This window comes from Argiope bruennichi, chromosome X1, assembly GCF_947563725.1.
Source record: "Argiope bruennichi chromosome X1, qqArgBrue1.1, whole genome shotgun sequence".
Taxonomy (NCBI): domain Eukaryota; kingdom Metazoa; phylum Arthropoda; class Arachnida; order Araneae; family Araneidae; genus Argiope; species Argiope bruennichi.
The window spans coordinates 60070518-60087961 of NC_079162.1; the positions used below are offsets into that span (position 1 = coordinate 60070518).

Below are 17444 nucleotides of genomic sequence, written 5' to 3' on the forward strand. Positions count from 1 at the left end.
AAACATTTGGTTTCTGCTGGATTGGAAAAAACAAGTGGTTGATTAGAGAATTATCAGGTCGCAAAAGAAGTTATATATGCAGCAAAATTGCGTGCTCCAAATATTTCGAAAAAATTGACAAGTGAAGATCTCAAAATGACGAAAAGCATAAGGAAAGGAAATGTATTGCTGATAACCTTAAGGAATTTAAATAAAAAGGATGCAGACTGAAGAGATGTCTTCTAAATTGAAGAAACTATGAGCAAACTAATTGAAAAGTCGGAAGATAATAGAAATTTTCAGTGCTAGCAGAATCAAATAGTTTAGGAAATTAAATTTTAACAGTGTAATTTAAAATATAAACTTGAAATATTTTAATGGCATACTGTTTCCAGTTCATTTGTTTAAATGTAAATAATTTCTTAATTTGCATTTCTCTTGCATTTTCCTCTTCTCTCTGCCAATTGCTGGTGGCGAGTAAAGTTAAGAGAAGTGAATTTAATGAAGTTTATTTAAGTCAAATGTAAATGTGTTTATGAAGTCCGAACCCTTAATTTGTATGAAATTAGCATTTAGTATTTACTGTATGGTAGCTAATGTGCAAGATACTTTTATTTTGATTTCAAAACTCACTTTTAGCTGCAAATTTTAGCTTATTAACTGAAGATGAGCATAACAAATCTCTTTAGTGTTCTTCCCTTAATCATTTAGAAATAATAAAAAACAATTCATGAATTAAAAAATTAATAGGGAAAAAATTTTATTTATACTTTAAATATAAAAATGCAAATAATGTAATTTTATTATCTTTGAATTTTCTAAAAAAGGACCTTGTAAGCCCTTGAATTTTTTTCTTTACTAGGAGTAGGAATCATGTTCTGGTTTTATTTTTATAAATTTTATAAGAACTTTTTTTTTTTTTGGTTTTTTCATGTATGAAATATATTGATAAATTTTTATTTTGTGAGAATTCATAAATCCTGAAGATTGTGATAAATCTCGGTGTTAGAAACCTCCCTGAGTACATACACATGCAAAAAAAAAAAAAAAAAAAAAACAGCAACAATGATATGAAACTTATTTAAAAATTCTGTCGGTTGAATTTCATAATTCAAAAGGGGGTATGAAGTTTGATTTTAAATTTTTACCAAATATTTTGGATTTGTGTCAAACTGGGATCAACAGTGTCAGTGGGAAGTCTTGTTCAAAGCTTAAAATGTCGCAAGTTAGATCCATAAAATTTTATCACCTGAAATACAGATTAATATCCTGTTTTGTGGTAAATCTATTTATCATTGTCAGTTTGTGTAAGTGAACAAAGTAATTCAAAAATGCAATAAGCTGTGTAAGTGAAATCTGATATGTGATCTTGACTCTAATTTGTTGATCTGTTTCAAATTTTGAACATAGTTGGCCCACAAGAAGTGTTACAATTCTTTTCTTGTTTGCTTTACCTTCAAAGATGAGTGCTAGAAAAGCAAGTTTTTTTGCCTTCACTACTCAAAATAATCATCTTGTAAGTTTTGCCAGAAAAGTTTTTTTTTTTTACTTACACTGATGGATGTCCCTATAATTAACTGTGTATCGCTGCAGATCATACCAAAGTAATTTAAAATTATTTTTAAGAACCAATTGATTAAAATCTTTTGTAATCAATTGACTATGGTAAAAACAAAGTGTTATTGTATTTTTTTTATTTTAATTTAGGAGAAAATAAAACAGATAATTTCTTGCAACTCGCACATAATGTGAAAAGAAAGTATTTTTATATTTTGGGCACAAAATAAAACAGCTTCTAAACCTAGCAGAAAGCATAGTAATATTAACATTGAGATTTTAATTTAAAAAATTAAATTGTTAATTTAAAAAAAAGTCATTACATATGATGTTGCAAGTTTTCTGTGGCAATGGCATAATCAGAACATTGGGAAAACACAGAATTTAAAAATCATCCATAAAACAGAAAATGCAGGGAGTTTTGAATTTTCCCCAAAACTGAGAAAGGACAGGGAATTTTAAATTCCGTAGTTTTTTTCTTTTTCTAACAAACAGTTTAAACATGGCAAGAATAAAAGATCATCACTGTAACTCTGAAAATTGAACGCATTTACAACTGCTAAGCTGTGGAAGCTTATCTCTCTTTTTTTCTTCTTTATGGATCAGTTCAATTTCAAAAGACAGAGAAAAGAAAATACCAGTATTGGAATAGTGATTACAATTACTTTGAATTTTAGTAGGTCTACTGTAACTGAAAGAAGACAATTTTTAGCATAGCGTTTCATCTTTGTGAAGAAAACTACTATATATATATATATATATATATAATATGAATGCATATAATTTTTTTTTACTGTTTTAAAAGCTACATCTTATTTGAATCTTTTTTTATTGATGAACAATGCAGTATTATGTGAAAAGCCAATGTTTGATTCATTTTAATTTCTTTATTCAAAGCAAAGATTTCCACTGCATATTTAGAACATGCAAAGAATCAGCTTGAAATTTCTGTTAAAAAAAATACCTAAAAAGTGAGTACTATGACTAGCTCGATTAATTTAATAAAATTCATTTAAAAGATGTCTAATGTTTTGAGCATTAAAGAATTATCTGATTTTGGGTAGATAAATAATTTTTGTATTGTCACATGGAAATTGGGACTGTGGAAAGTAATTGGTATCAACAAGGATATGCTTGTTGAAATTCTGAAAGAGGTTTCTATAATTGTTCTGTGTATGATGCTATGAACTTTTTTGGAGGTGTCTTATATATTCTAATCTCAAGAGATTTGCTACTGTGTACAAAAATTGTACATACAAGGTATTATGAAATTTTTGAAAAAGCATAAAAAAAGTTCAGGGGAGAAAAAAAAGTCCAATAAACGCTAAGTAGATTTGCAAATGTTTGTAAAGGGGAGATGGGGGGAGAAAAGAGACTGATGATTGAAAAATCTGCAGTTGTTGCTGAAATTGGTGCTTAAATATATAAATTTAGGGAAAAGAAGTTTTGTAATATTTTTTTAAGTAATCATTAGTGGAACTTTAAGGCTTGTATCATGTCGGTAAGAATGTTATTTTTTTGTTTTATTCCATTATTATTTTGCATAATTTTAAATTAAAAGAGCATGAGAAAGTGATCAATATCTTTTGAAAACTAAATCTTGCTGAATTCTGGGCAAGAATGAAGTGAAATTTTTTTCTCTGTAAACATTCATTTAATAATGCTGTTTCATTTAATGTTGAATTATTGCTTACTTCCCTTTGCAGAAAAACTAGGAGGAGGGGTGTAGTTATTCTAACATAAGAGTGCTGTTTGCATGATTGCATTTATACTGCATATACATGCAGAGAAAATGCAGGATTTTTTTTCCAGGCTTGAGTGACAACCCTGTGTTGGAAAAACTAAGTGGAAATAGATGGATGGAATTAGTAACATCACAATTAAAAATAGAATATTTTTTAATGTCTGCACACTTTTTAAAAGCAATTCAGTCATTTATTATGAATTTCAAATAACATATTAAATATAATAATGAAATATTGAAGTTGGTTAAAATATTTTTAAGACTTCTTGTCAATGCACAAGTTCAAATATTTTATTCCTGCTAAGTAATGTAGCACTGATATGAGGCAAATATTATGAATTTCAAATAACATATTAAATATAATAATGAAATATTGAAGTTGGTTAAAATATTTTTAAGACTTCTTGTCAATGCACAAGTTCAAATATTTTATTCCTGCTAAGTAATGTAGCACTGATATGAGGCAAATCTCTTCAGGTTAATTAGGTCTTGTAATGTCTATAAAATTTGTTTCACACTCATGATTTTTTTTTTTTTTACTTGCATTATGTTAATCTTTATAGTTTCACCTTTCTATGAAAGAAAGTTTCTTTTAATATTAGAAAAATTAAGCAGTAATAAAAGTACCATAATCAAGGAAACAAATTTTGATCTTAATTTTGGACTAATTTGACATTGTTTTGTTTTTCTGATCTTGGAACTTTAATTCTACAAGTTGACCTGATCATCAGTTTTGATTATTTTAGGTTTTTAGAAGATAGGATGATTGCTTTCATTTTTTATTATATATGAATGATAAATTGAAATTACCATTCCTGTTATCTTTCACATGAACCATCAATATTCTGTTCAGTCGTAGTGAGACTTCTTTCCCTAAATGATATTAAAATTTTTCAGAAGATATAATTATTTATTAATACTGCCTTTTTTCTGTGAATTTTTTATAGCCCATATTGTAGGAAAAGGAAAAATTACTCATTAATATTATGGATATCATTGAAATTCAAACCTTGTATCAAAACACAATACCAAATGTTTTTGTTTTCTCATTTCAGCCTTATAATATCGCAGTGATTAATTTTATGCATTTACTAGTTCTTGTGACTATATGACTGATTTTTTTCAACTGATTTCAAAATAATAAAAAAAGCCATTTATAAATGAGCTTTCTTTGAAACACATAGTGAATAGGAAAGAAATGTTTTGTAATTAAGAATAAACCATTATTTTGAAAATGAGACATAAGATATTTTTCTTTTTGATTTAACATTTTGAAAAGTATTTATGTAATCTGCTGAATCTTTTTGTCCATTCGCATTTTTTACTAAACTGAATAAAAGTGATACACTAATTATAAAATTGTTTTTTTAATCCACTTTTGTTGCTATTACAAATTGAATTTTTTTTAAATAAAAAAAAATCTGGATGTTATAAAAGCATGAAGGGTTATTGAAACACTTTAAGTAAATTGTGATTACATTTATAATGTATGTTATTAATGTTTATAGAACTTATTACAATATTTTTAGTATATTTTAATGTTAATTATTATATAAAACATATTATTCTACATGAAAAGTAATTATGATTAATAAAATGATAGAAATTAGCTGTGGCATCACTCCACTTTTATCAGTAGAGATATTTATCTAGAATTGTTGCATTATAGTTAGTCCTTTTGTTATGATCTCAAAATTTAGAATATGTCCTGAGAAGGAGAATTTTTTTATATATTGCAGTTTTATGGCACCTGGAAATTCCAGCCTTATGGGTGATAGGTTTTTAGTGTATGGATAATAGTATTCTTTGCTCTTGTACAGTATAGCAAAACAGATTTGGGGAGTGGTTAACAATCGTTCCAGGATGATGAGTACCCCTTTCTTGTTTTAGAAGACTTGCTAAAATAACTGCATAATATTGAGGCACACAGTCTGCTTTTGTGATGATATGGGGATTAATATTGTATTTGATATGATGATTAAATGTTGGGCCAAACAGTGAGACATGATTGTTATTAGCATTTCAATGTTTAATCTATACTTTTATTTATCAAGATGATTGATTACTTTTATATTTTTTGAATTATGATGGTTAGTTATAAAATTTCATTCTAGTTTTACTATCTGGCAGTGGATAATCTTTTTCTTAAGAACTCAAGAATTATTATAATAATTCATATGACTTTCTCGCATGTAATTGCTTTTGTTTTAAATTCATCTTAAGAAACTTAATTGTTCCACTCTGTTATAAAAAATGGTCCAAGAAAAATCACATTATTACAGATATTTATATCTTTTTAATTATCAGTTTTATTTTTGGCTCGGTATTCAAAGGGCAGCCATAATTTAGATTGTCAAAAAAAAAAAAAAAATATGCTAATTACATCAGTTATAAATAAAAATGTTACTCTTCAAAAGATATATTAAATATTTAACATGCTTAAATTTTAAAAGCCTATAATTTATCAGTTATGTCAAATGGTAGTGTTGCAATAACAAGCATTTTTTCATTATTTCAGTGCCTCAATTTCTACTTGTTTTTCCAATTCATGCCCTGATTTCTGATGTCTAATGAAAGCAGATTAGACAGGATAGGAGAGAGTAAACTCCGTCATGGGTTTGTGAAGTAAAGTGAAGGCTATATATAGTGAATCTGTTTTTGATGCAGCACGTAAGGATGAGTAATATTTTTCTTTAATTTATTAAACTTACCTTATATTTAATGGCAATGATATTTATAAATTTTTCTTTATAAATTGGAATTATTTTTTCTCAAACGGGCTTCTTATTATTTTGGTGTTAGATATTTTTTGTATTAATTTCAACCCTGCTATTCTTTATGACTTGAAATATTTTTGTACAGCTTATGAAAAATGAGGTTTCCGATATTTATTTATAGGTGGTATCAAGTTATATAGATATTTTTGGATTTTATGTGTGAGGAAGTTATGCTGTTTCTCTGAAAAAGATTTTCTTTTATTTATACATTTTCTATAAATTTTTTCAAATAGTATTAATGTAGCATTTAGGTGAGTTGGACTCTATGCTGTTTTGACTTAAAATCGTGCATAGTATATTACTACTGCAACTAAAAAGGATGAAAATTCATGTATAATATTTGATTTCATTATAAATCAATTCGTCTAGAAAAGAGTTGCAAACATATTTTTTTTTCCTATTGGGTAATTTCAGAAAAATGGTTAAAAATTCAGCCAAATTTTTTTTTTTAACAAAACTGTTTCAGTAGATGAGAAATCAGTTCTTTTTGTGGCTGGTAATAATAAATCATTTAATAAATCATGACATTAAAACATTGTTTTATAGTAAAACATCATTTGTTTTAAAGGCACAAATTAGTACTGGTAAAGAATCTAAATTAAAGCTGAAGGGGGAAAAATCAAAGCCATTGTAAAAGATCTAACATATAAATTTAAAAACATAATGGTACATGCGATTACATCCTACAAATTGGATCAATTTCTAAAATGAAATATTCAGACTTGACTCATTTCTATGGAAACATGGTTTGAAATTGAATTTTATCATTCTTGCAATTGATTAATTTGCTTTTTGTATAATGATTTTACAATATTTTTAATATCTCAAGCAGTTTTTGTATAAATTTATTCATTTTATTGTACAGTTAATCATTCTTTTTTTATTTCTCGTTGTTTAAGTTTGATACAATTGATTATTTTGTAAATTTTTATTGATATCTGTTATTAAATAAATTAGTTTTGGTTCCAATGTAGTTATTTTCTGGGAATTAGTAAATACCAAATGAATTAAAAACAATTTATCCAAAAAAAAAAAAAAAAAAACTGTTTTTAGAAAAATTAGGCAAATAAAAGAAGGATCAGACAAACAACATCACATCCAAAATGAAGAGTTGCATAATATAGTTGAATGATAACAGGGTACTAGGCAAAATCATTTATCAGTCAACCTACATTATTAACATTATACCTACCAGAGCAGCCAAGTGACCACTTTTGAGACTAATCAAAATTGCTAAATTCCAGGTTTTCATTTTTCTTGAACTTTCTGTTTGACTTTCTCTATAATATTTAGCTGTTTAATTTTTCAATATCTTCTATATGTATTCTACTGTAATTGTGTTATCACTTCTGGAAAATGTATTAAATTTTATAATGTTATCGGTATTGGAATTTCAAACTTGCCACTAATCTTTTTTCTAAGAAAATGTCACCTGATTGTGTTTCAGGAACTTGCTTTGTGCTAAGGTGCAGTTTGTTTTATGTTAGGTACAGATCACTGGCTAATGGTAATACACGAGGCAAAAAACATAATTCAAATTTGATAACTGGCTTTATACTACATGGTATTACAAAGATTTGCAATGTGATTTGTATTAATATTTGTAATAATTTGTTTTAATTTGTAATAATAATCAACTACTATCCTTTGGTAATGAATAAATAAAAATAATTACCAGTAATTTTTGTATTTTACTTTTAATGGATTATTCAAACACAAATTCAAAAACTTAACTAAAAAATGTAATTGCAAAGGAAATTATTGGGAGAAATAAATAATATAAGAACCTATGCACTGAAATAGAAGAAAATTGTGGGAATGAAGATGGCATATATGATCCTTTGGGCATTGAGCTATTCAAAACTTATAATAAGGAAAAGAACATTGTGAGTATGCGTAGGCGACAAAGAATGAGATTGTTCTGTTTAGCTAAACAAATACCAGATTTACATGAACAAGAAACAAAAAGTATGAGAGAATTTCAGCAGATTCCATTGCAATTTCTGAAAGATATTCGAAATTGGATATTGCAAAAAAATATGGAAAATATTCATGGAAGAGACCTTTCATCCATGAAAAGTGTGATGGTGAATAAATTTTAATAATATCTGTGTAAATAACTGAAGTAAAAAATAATTTTTCAGATTTCTAATCTCCTTTCTAAAAATGTAAGAGCCTAAAATCCAAAAATAAATAAATGTTTTCTAATTATTATGTGACAATAATTTTATATTTTATTGGCCATGCTAAATTCTGTATTATTTATAATCAGCTGGAAAAAATGTTTATTTGAAAAGCAGCCATTTGGCTGTCATCAGTAGAAGTTGGAATACATCAATTGTTGATAGGTTTACAGTTAATTTACAATTGAGTAATGAACATTCATAATTCAGGTTGAATTAATTAGACAATAAGAATAAATGAAACATGTTGTTGATGAATTATAAAAATTATAATTGCAAGTTTCATGTTGCATATTTTTGTCCAAAATGGTTGATATAAAGGAGGTAAGATTTAAACTGTATACTGTAATGCATTTTTAAAAAAATATTTTGGATACATAAGCTTTAAATTTCGATATTTTTGCATCATTTTTTAATTTTATTGTTTAGTACATTAAAACTTCTTTATTTCTAAACAAAATATTTTTCTGATAACACAAGGAACATAGGTTCCTAAAAGTAGTATTTAATGTTTGGATTAATGTGACACCAATGTTACATTATATGAAAAGAACAGCAGGATTAATCACTTATTAATTTTCGATGAACAATCTTACTCAATTTATTTTTAACAAAAAAAATTCTTTTTGCAATGATAACACTTTAATTTATCTCAAAATAATTAAAACTCATTAGATAAGGATTTTCAATTTCAGTCTAAATGGTCTGTTTAAATTTCTATTTTGAAATTCACTTTTAAATATTTCTGGTTTTATAACTCTTGATAATTTTTTTAATGTAATCATTTAAAAAACTTAATTATAATTTTTTGTTAATTGTATGAAATATAATATATAATAATTGTATGAAATAACTAAATAGCCTTCAAATATACTATTATGTTTTATTTCAATTTGCTTTAATTTTTGTGTATTTAATGCCATATTTTTGGCAATTTATAATAATTGTAAACACAGTTAGAGATATTTATTATTTTTTAAAGAATGGAATGCCAGTATGTTGCTACCCAAAGAGGTGGAATAGCTCTTCTTTATGAAGGGCATCGTTACAACAAGGTTCGAGATGGAAAGGAAGGTACTGTGTACTGGAGATGTGCTAGAGATCGACAATGTCCAGGTAGAGCTGTGACTGTATATAGTCGTATTAAAAAAGCAAACAATAAACACAACCATCCTCCGGATGCTTGGCGCAACAAAGTGGACCAAGTCGTTTCAGATTTGAAACTCCGTTCTCAAGAAGAAATAACTCCACTTCCAACCTTGTTCACTGAAACTTTAAAATATTTAGCAGTTAATCCTCAAATGGCTGCACTTGCTACAATGGTACCATCTTTATCTGCTATTAAAGCAGTGGAACGCACACAGAATAGAGGGATGCCTGCTCTTGTTCCATTCAGAGAGCTGAGTCCTGATGAAGATTGGTTATTATCTAATAGTAAGTAAATTACTCCAAAGATGTATATATTTACATATTTTTGTTAAATGTTTCTTTATATTTTATTTATTTATTTAGTTATAATTTGCTTTTAGAGAAGCCAATTTGCTTTTTCTCATTCTTTCTGTAAATATATTAAGCATAAATTTTGCTTGATTTTTCTTTTTTTGCATAGAATTGTAGTGTGATGTGCTTTTTGGTTAATAGAGCATGCAGCTTGCTTGTTATTTCTTTTTTGTGATTGTTGCTAAATTGTAGGAAATTTACATCTTCAGAAGTGGTTGCTTTGCATGCGTGTTTCATTAGAATCCTAAGTAATGAAGGCTGGAATCCTTAGCACTGAACAGCTGCAACAGCAGGATTTATGAAATGTGAATTCATGAAAGTAAGTTTGTTGAAAGTCATTATTTAAATATAGAGCGAAAAATCATTAATTCATTCTTTGTCTGCTTTAGATGTCTGTGATATGAGATTTAATAATTTATCCAATTTTTCTAGTAGTAGCAATATTAGTTTCACATCTGTACATTGTTTTTTTTGTTTCTTAAATTCGTATTTGTTACATGATTTTTTAAAACCAAATTTAGAACATGATAAATCATCATTAATAAATTGTTATGATGTTCTAGCAGTTTATTAATCACTGCTTATTTTACTTTAAGGGTGCATATCAATAATTCTAAATATTACTTTGCATCTTAATTTGTTGCATTTCATCTTCATTTTTCATAGTGTATTTCCATAAATGTTCAGTTAATAAAAGATGATAGTTCAAATCTTATTTCATGAATACTTAATGAATTCTAGTTTTTTACATTTGCAATTATTCATAGGAATTTTTTGAAGTTAATGATTAACCCTTTTGTTGTTTAAGTATACCAGAGATGTTGTAAATAAATGTAGAATAATTTTTGTAAATCATCTTCAGACATTTTCATTCCAAGAATAACTTTCTTCAGTGTTGTATTTTAAAATTTCAAAGGATTATTTCAATAATTTATCAATTTTAAATTAAATCTTCATGAAATGTGGATTTTTTTTATTGAAGCTTTATTCAAAAATGTAAGAAATTAATAAAATGTGTATCTGTGAAGAAATTCGTGATTTTTCTCAATCATAATATATGAATGGACTGCTGAGAGATGCGTTTTCTCTACAAAAAAATTTGCTTCCATATCATAATTATCAAAACATCTTTTATCACAAAGTGATGCAATTCATTTTGTCTGTTGCACGAGACAGATCTGGCTGGATTTGTCACAGATTTTTTTGTATGCATCTGCTGACAAATTTTGATAAAATTAATAAAATGCAATTATATAAATTCTTTAGCTTGTAGTAATTTAGAGCTGTGATGGTTACCAGGTTTTTATTTTGTTTCAAAATATAAATAATATTTATTGAAATAAGGAAAAAATTATTCATAACAAATTAATTTCATATCCAGATTAATGCATTTGAAATTAAAATCTTTATCAGAGCTCACTTCCAAATTTGATAAAATTTGTTGTGGGTAATTCTAATATACAGGGTGATTATAATTAAAGTTACGATTTCAAAAATCGATAATTTTAAAACTACTGGCCAGAATGAATTGATATTTTAGTAGAACAATCGTGAGGCAAATGCATTTTGTTTGGCGAAGGAAAAAAAATGTTCTGAAATGTGCCGATAAATGACGCTGTCAGTGGAAAGACCAAAAATGGATTAGTTAAATACAAGAATATTGTTAGCCAAAAGGAAACAATAGAGTGCAGTGGTTTACTAAAAATTTATTAGCGATAAGACAAGAATACATGTTTATAACGACAACAGTGATAATGACAAAAAAAAAAAAAAAAAAAGGTTTCATGGAACAAATACCTTACTTATGGGTGGCTAAGACGCAACGAATATAACAATAATTTTTCACAGACCATTTGTCGTTATTGGATCCGATTTTATGGATTTTAATGTCCGAAACTTCCTGATAGCTGTTGGTGTACAGTCATCGTTCTTATAAAAAAAAGTTTCAAGAGTAGAGTGTGATCCTTCATAGTCAGAATCATGATGATACATTCAGGCAAAGAGCATTTTTATGACAGCTTTGTCTGCAGTGAGCATGTCACGTATAAGTATTTCGCGTATCTCCAGAAAAATGTGAACCCTGACAGCGCCATCTATCGGCACATTTGGAACTGGTTTTTCCCCCTTCGTCAAACAAAATTCCATTGCCTTACAATTATTCTGCTAAATTATCAATTCATTCTGACCAATAGTTTTAAAATTATCGATTTTTAAAATCGTAACTTTAATTATAATCCTCCTGTACATAATTCCTTTTCACATATATATCTTTTCTTCTACCTTAATGACACGTGTGTCTGAGTACGCCTGAGATAAGAACTTGTAAGAAAAAGTATGACATTCTGTTTGCTTTTTATTTTTTGAATTAATTTCTTAAAAGTTTTTTATTTATTTCAAGTTTTCTGAAGCTTTCTTCTACTGAATTCATGATTTGCAAGTCAAAGATTTTAATTGTTTTTAAAAGATTATCATTTCTATAACTGAAATAAACATTAAGAACTGAAGTATAATATTTATAATATAATAAAGTATTATATAATATATTAAATAAAAAAATTAAGAACTGAAATATGCAGTTCCGTTTTAGATTGTCATGCAAAATAAAATATACTTTAAAAACTTATTTGATATGAGGAAAATTATTGCTATTATAAAAAGCAAATTTCATTATTTTGAAGTACCTTCTCCTAAGCATAAAAAATAGTCCATTGTGTTGTATAACTGATTATTTCATGTATTGCTTCCCTTATAAATTTCATAATTTCAGTTTCTAATTTTTGTAGTAGGCATTATGCTTTAACTCTTGTTATGTATTTTAAATTCTGATGCAGTAAGCTTGCTAGGTCTTGGCATTCATCTCATAAGACTAGATTTCTAATATACACGATTGCTATTTGTATCCAGTATTGCCAATTACATCATTTTACGAAATGTAATTGTGACTATTAAACAAGTGTTAATTAAATATTTCGATTAAAAATATGGCCAGTTGAGATATTTCAGGCAGTATCAGAATGTATTTTTCTTGATTGTAGTTTTCTTTGACAACTTAATTTGGGTATTATTGAAATTTGAAAAAATTTAAAAATACGTATTTTGATCTGCAGAATGCTTGCTAACTTAAGACAATTTAATTGAGGGAAAGCTGCATGATGAAGAAAAACTTAATTTCATTTTTAACTTTTCAGTTGCTCATTTCTTCAAATTTGTTTAAGTACTTTTAAAGTTTCTTTTTGGCTGATTTAGATACCAAAGGAGTAATCTTCCATTATAATGAAACTAAAATTGTTGTTGCAAATGCTGTTTTTGATGATATATATATATATATATTTAAAAATCAAAAAATTTTTAATGTTGGTTTTTCAACTTACTAGCTTATATATTTTAAAAAATGGTCGTAGAAAGAAAGAAAAAAAGGTTTTCATCAATATCTTTCTTATATGTACTCTGCCATTTGTTTTCTATTCAACTAAACTTTGGAATTAATTTTAATGATTTACGTAAGTGTAGGAATTTGTATATAAAGCAAGATAAATTACAATAACATTGTTAACTGAACAAATAGACAAACAAAATTTTATATTGAGTGAGCATCATCATAATTAGAAATCGAACTTTACTTGTACTACTGTATTATATAAAAAACATGATTGTCTTAAATTTATATTTTTGTTCTTCCTCTAAATTCATTGGAGTACCTTTTGTGAATTTCCTTTAAGTTCATTTCTATTTCAAACTCTAGAAATCTGATTTGCTGAGATTTTTTGCAAACTTAGTTTTCTTTCTTCCTTAAACAATTCCAGATACATCTAATTTCAATTCAAGGTCTAATTTTGTTGTAAGTAATGGTTAAGTAAACAGTCAGAAGAGTAGTATTAGTATATTATTTGTTTCAAAAATAAAACACTACCTTTTTGCACTTTTTATTAACTCTTGATTTATAAAATATATGCTCACTGTTTACATTTATTTAGGTGCTTCAACGTCTGAACCTTTGGATATGGCAATGAAAAACACTGGTGTTTTATTGAAAAGAATGCGAGCTCTTTTAAAGAATACCAATTATGTCTCGGACCCATTACAAGCTTATATCATTCCATGTACCGATGCACATCAGGTATTTTTTTAGCGAATATTGTACTTTTTTAAAAATTGAATTGACATTTAGCTTTATGGAAAATAAGTGATTAACCAAAACATAATTTAAACTAGGAACTATTACCATTTTTAAAAATCTAAGATTGAAGTATTGTTCATGATTTTTAAAATTTATTTAAGTGAGCTACAAAACACTATACTTATAAAATTATTGCTAATAGCTTTTAATTCTGAATGTCCAACTTTTTTTGTAATTGATTGGTATAATTATTTTTGATAGCTATGCAATTAATTTTTTTGTCACAATGGGTATTAGATTTGAAATAAAGCATTGTGTTTAAAATCTAATCTATATTCTTTTATTGCTGATGAAATTTACCATACACAAAATAATTTAGAAACCTTGAAATAATGATTTAGAATATTTAAAAGGGCAAATCAGTGCTTTTTATATATTGGATTTCATCTTGGGGGGGGGGGAGCCATCTGAGTGATAAGCCTGCTAGGGAACATGAAAGGGGTCATTCTCGTGGGCTTGTGAAGGTTGGTCATTGTTTCTAGTGTATAGGTTATGGTCAGCTCTAAGGTGTGTACCAAGGCTGGCTGTTTGCAAAGCTGATGGCTGCCTTTTCTTGTTGGGCTCGTTGGTGGACTGCACCATGAAACCTGATTTTTATACCATGTAATATAGTACTTTTAAAAACAACAACAAATCCTTCTTTAAATGGGCATCAAACATGTCAAACATTTATTGCATTTTATTTTTTGTTTTTGCTTTAAAAAGAATATTTGCACCAAGTGCCATCTTCATTTCATTTCACCATTTTTTATAGAAAAGACGATTTCAGGTAGTGTTCAGTGACATCAAATCCATATGGAAATTTCACTTCTTTGGTTTATTGATTAAAATCTTCTCACAAACAGGTGAATCAGATCACCATCTTTAGAAAATTGTCAACAATTCCCATTTTTGTCAGTCTTCACAGATAGCTTAATTCTTCTAAAGGAATAATTTTCAGTGGCAAGATGTATTGTAGTGAAATAGATAAGATCTTGAATGGAATGTGCAGTCAAGGGGTGACTGATATATGATGGATTACAATAAAAATGATCATATTTTAAAAACCAGGCATCTTATTTTGACTTTTCAAAATTATCATATTTCTCGGACAGGTTACATTTGTTATACCATAAAATCTTGCATCCTGAGCCCATTGAGGTGTTATCAGTGCCGGCTTCTTGGACATGCCAAAGCTCTTTATCGCAGAGCACTAACTTATACCCACTGTACTGAAACTGGGCATGACAACATTGATTGCAAAAGGAAAGAACCATGTGCCAGTTACAAGATTTGAGTATGGTTTCTTTTTGCGTGTAGTTCTGTAAATGGTGGCTTGAAAGAAATAATTTCATTGTAATGTAAACAGGTAATGACATATTCGTGTACTGAAAAGTTCATGTGAATGCTTACACCAGCATCTGGCATTTCTTTTGTAGCTGAATCTAAAACTTCAAAAGTAAATAAGATTATATTTTTTCTTGTTTATCACTCTAAAAAGGACATTTGGAATCTGTTTGGTTTTCAGGGAAGAAACTTCTGGTAATCCCTCAGCTTTAACCTCATCAGACTGTAGTTATTAAAAAAACAATATAAGCAAAAATAGAAAGTAATAACACATTAAAAACACAGCTAATTCTGAATCTAATAAAAAAATCATTTACAAATGTTTATGGTGATAAATTATATTTTTAAGAATTACTTTCTGAAGCCCCTTCCTACCTTGTATGATTCACAGTATCTTTCTCGGTTTACTGTAGTTAAAAAGAAAGGAATAAGCCTAAAAATAAATCGTGTATAGTGGCAGTGAGAAATAATGAAAGTAATACAAACTAATCTAAATTTTGGACGACTTCATCCCTCCCTGTTTTACACAATGATTCCATGAAAGTTGATGATTCTTCCATTTCTGTTCAGCCTGTTGATACCATAACAACTCTTGACAACTCAAATCACCTATTGTAAGCTTAAATCCTGAACAATTCCAACAAACCATCTCTCAGTTAGTCATAGAAAAAATCAAATAATTGGGAAACAAGTATGCGATAGACTACAATTCACATGAAACAATCGAAGAAACACATCCTATTATTGAATAGTAGCATCAGCAACAACTCTCTGCCAGTTCTAATTTGTCTGACTGAGCAACCCTCAAGGAGCGATTAAGAAAGAGCCCCTATAGATTGTTAAATTTTAAGACTTTTTCTCTCACGACTGTGTAAGTATCCCTGATCATGGCAGATATATGTAAAGGACACATAAAAAGACTGCATTAATCCCCTCTTTTTCTTTTGCCATTGCAGTTAAAATTGTATTATTGCAATTTTAATGTTTTTAAACTAATTTTAGATATATTTTTTATTTTGTTTTGAACTTGCGTGTAGCTTTCCTCTACTTAAATTTTATATTGTTGTGAAAATTGATCTTTAGTTTATAGGATTTTGTGTTCTAATTTTACCATTTGGTTGGTGCTGTTTAGTCAAACCTGGCCCTTGTGCCTTGTAACCCATCCAATAAATTTCTTGCAAATTATTTTTATTAAATTACAGTGTGTGGAATTTTTTAATTATTTTGGGATGCTTTAATCAAAATTTCTTGTTTTAGTCAAAATTTAAAAATATCATAAATAAAATCACTTTTGATATTCATGAACATTAGATTAATTGAATTTTTTGTTTGTTTAGAGTGAATATCTTGCCCCTTGTGACCGGCGTCGAGCTTTTATCTCAGGATTTACTGGTACAACTGGTATGTTTTAGCTCATATATGTTGTGTTAAATGTGTGAATTTGAGAAATGCAATGTGCACAAACGATTTTTAATACTATAAAATCATCATTAATAGATAATATATATTTTGAAACACTAGCAATTTTCAATTGTACGAGTGAAGCAAATTGGTGCAGGATGGGAAGAAGTGGCATAAAGCTTTGGTAACTGAATTTACAAATGGATAAATGTTTCGTTATTTCAAGTCTATGACTGTATTTAAAAATGATTATCAAGTAACCATTTGATTAATTTTAATATTGAAACTTCTATGTTATTTATATACAGGGTGATCAATAAATAACAGGAGGTGTTCAGAGCCTTGTGGCGTGTTATGTACTGTACGAAATATAACAAAATTTATTTGACGGTGTCTCGTATCATATCGGCATTTATTCGTCTGGCAGGTAACTTTATTTGATCTTTTAAAGTAGGAATGTCAGGAACATGTCCTTGATACACAACGTCTTTCAAGTGAACCAGAACACACCACAACCAGAAATTGCCAAGATTCAGATCACTGTCATCAGTTAATGTGTGTTATCTTATACGGATAAAATTTCAAGATCTTTTGCAATATCTTCTGCACCGTCGAGAACGGGATATGTTAGTTGTGATAGTGAATGTGCACTGCTGGTACCCTGCTTATTAGTTATCGCCTGATCCATAACGGTAGTTGTAACTTCAACTTATCCCTGCTTGATACCTTTACATTCTCGGTCTTGAATTCTCGCACACCAAGAATTCCTACTGTTTCAATTCTTTCAACTATTATTCGTT

General features: G+C 27.9%; 1 protein-coding gene across 4 annotated transcripts in view; it reads left to right on the forward strand.

Annotated features, from left to right (window-relative positions):
* LOC129958248 (xaa-Pro aminopeptidase 1-like) overlaps positions 1–17444 on the forward strand; it is a 68358-nt gene that overhangs the window by 11363 nt on the left and 39551 nt on the right. For 3 of the 4 annotated variants that reach the window (XM_056070554.1, XM_056070553.1, XM_056070552.1), the window contains 4 exons: positions 5799–5950; positions 9223–9674; positions 13715–13857; positions 16581–16644. In XM_056070554.1, coding sequence (XP_055926529.1) covers positions 9224–9674; positions 13715–13857; positions 16581–16644 — 658 coding nt within the window. In that variant the 5' untranslated portion in view covers positions 5799–5950; position 9223. Of the gene's footprint in view, positions 1–5798; positions 5951–9222; positions 9675–9932; positions 10060–13714; positions 13858–16580; positions 16645–17444 lie in introns of those variants that run through there. The other variant, XM_056070555.1, reaches the window with a different exon arrangement.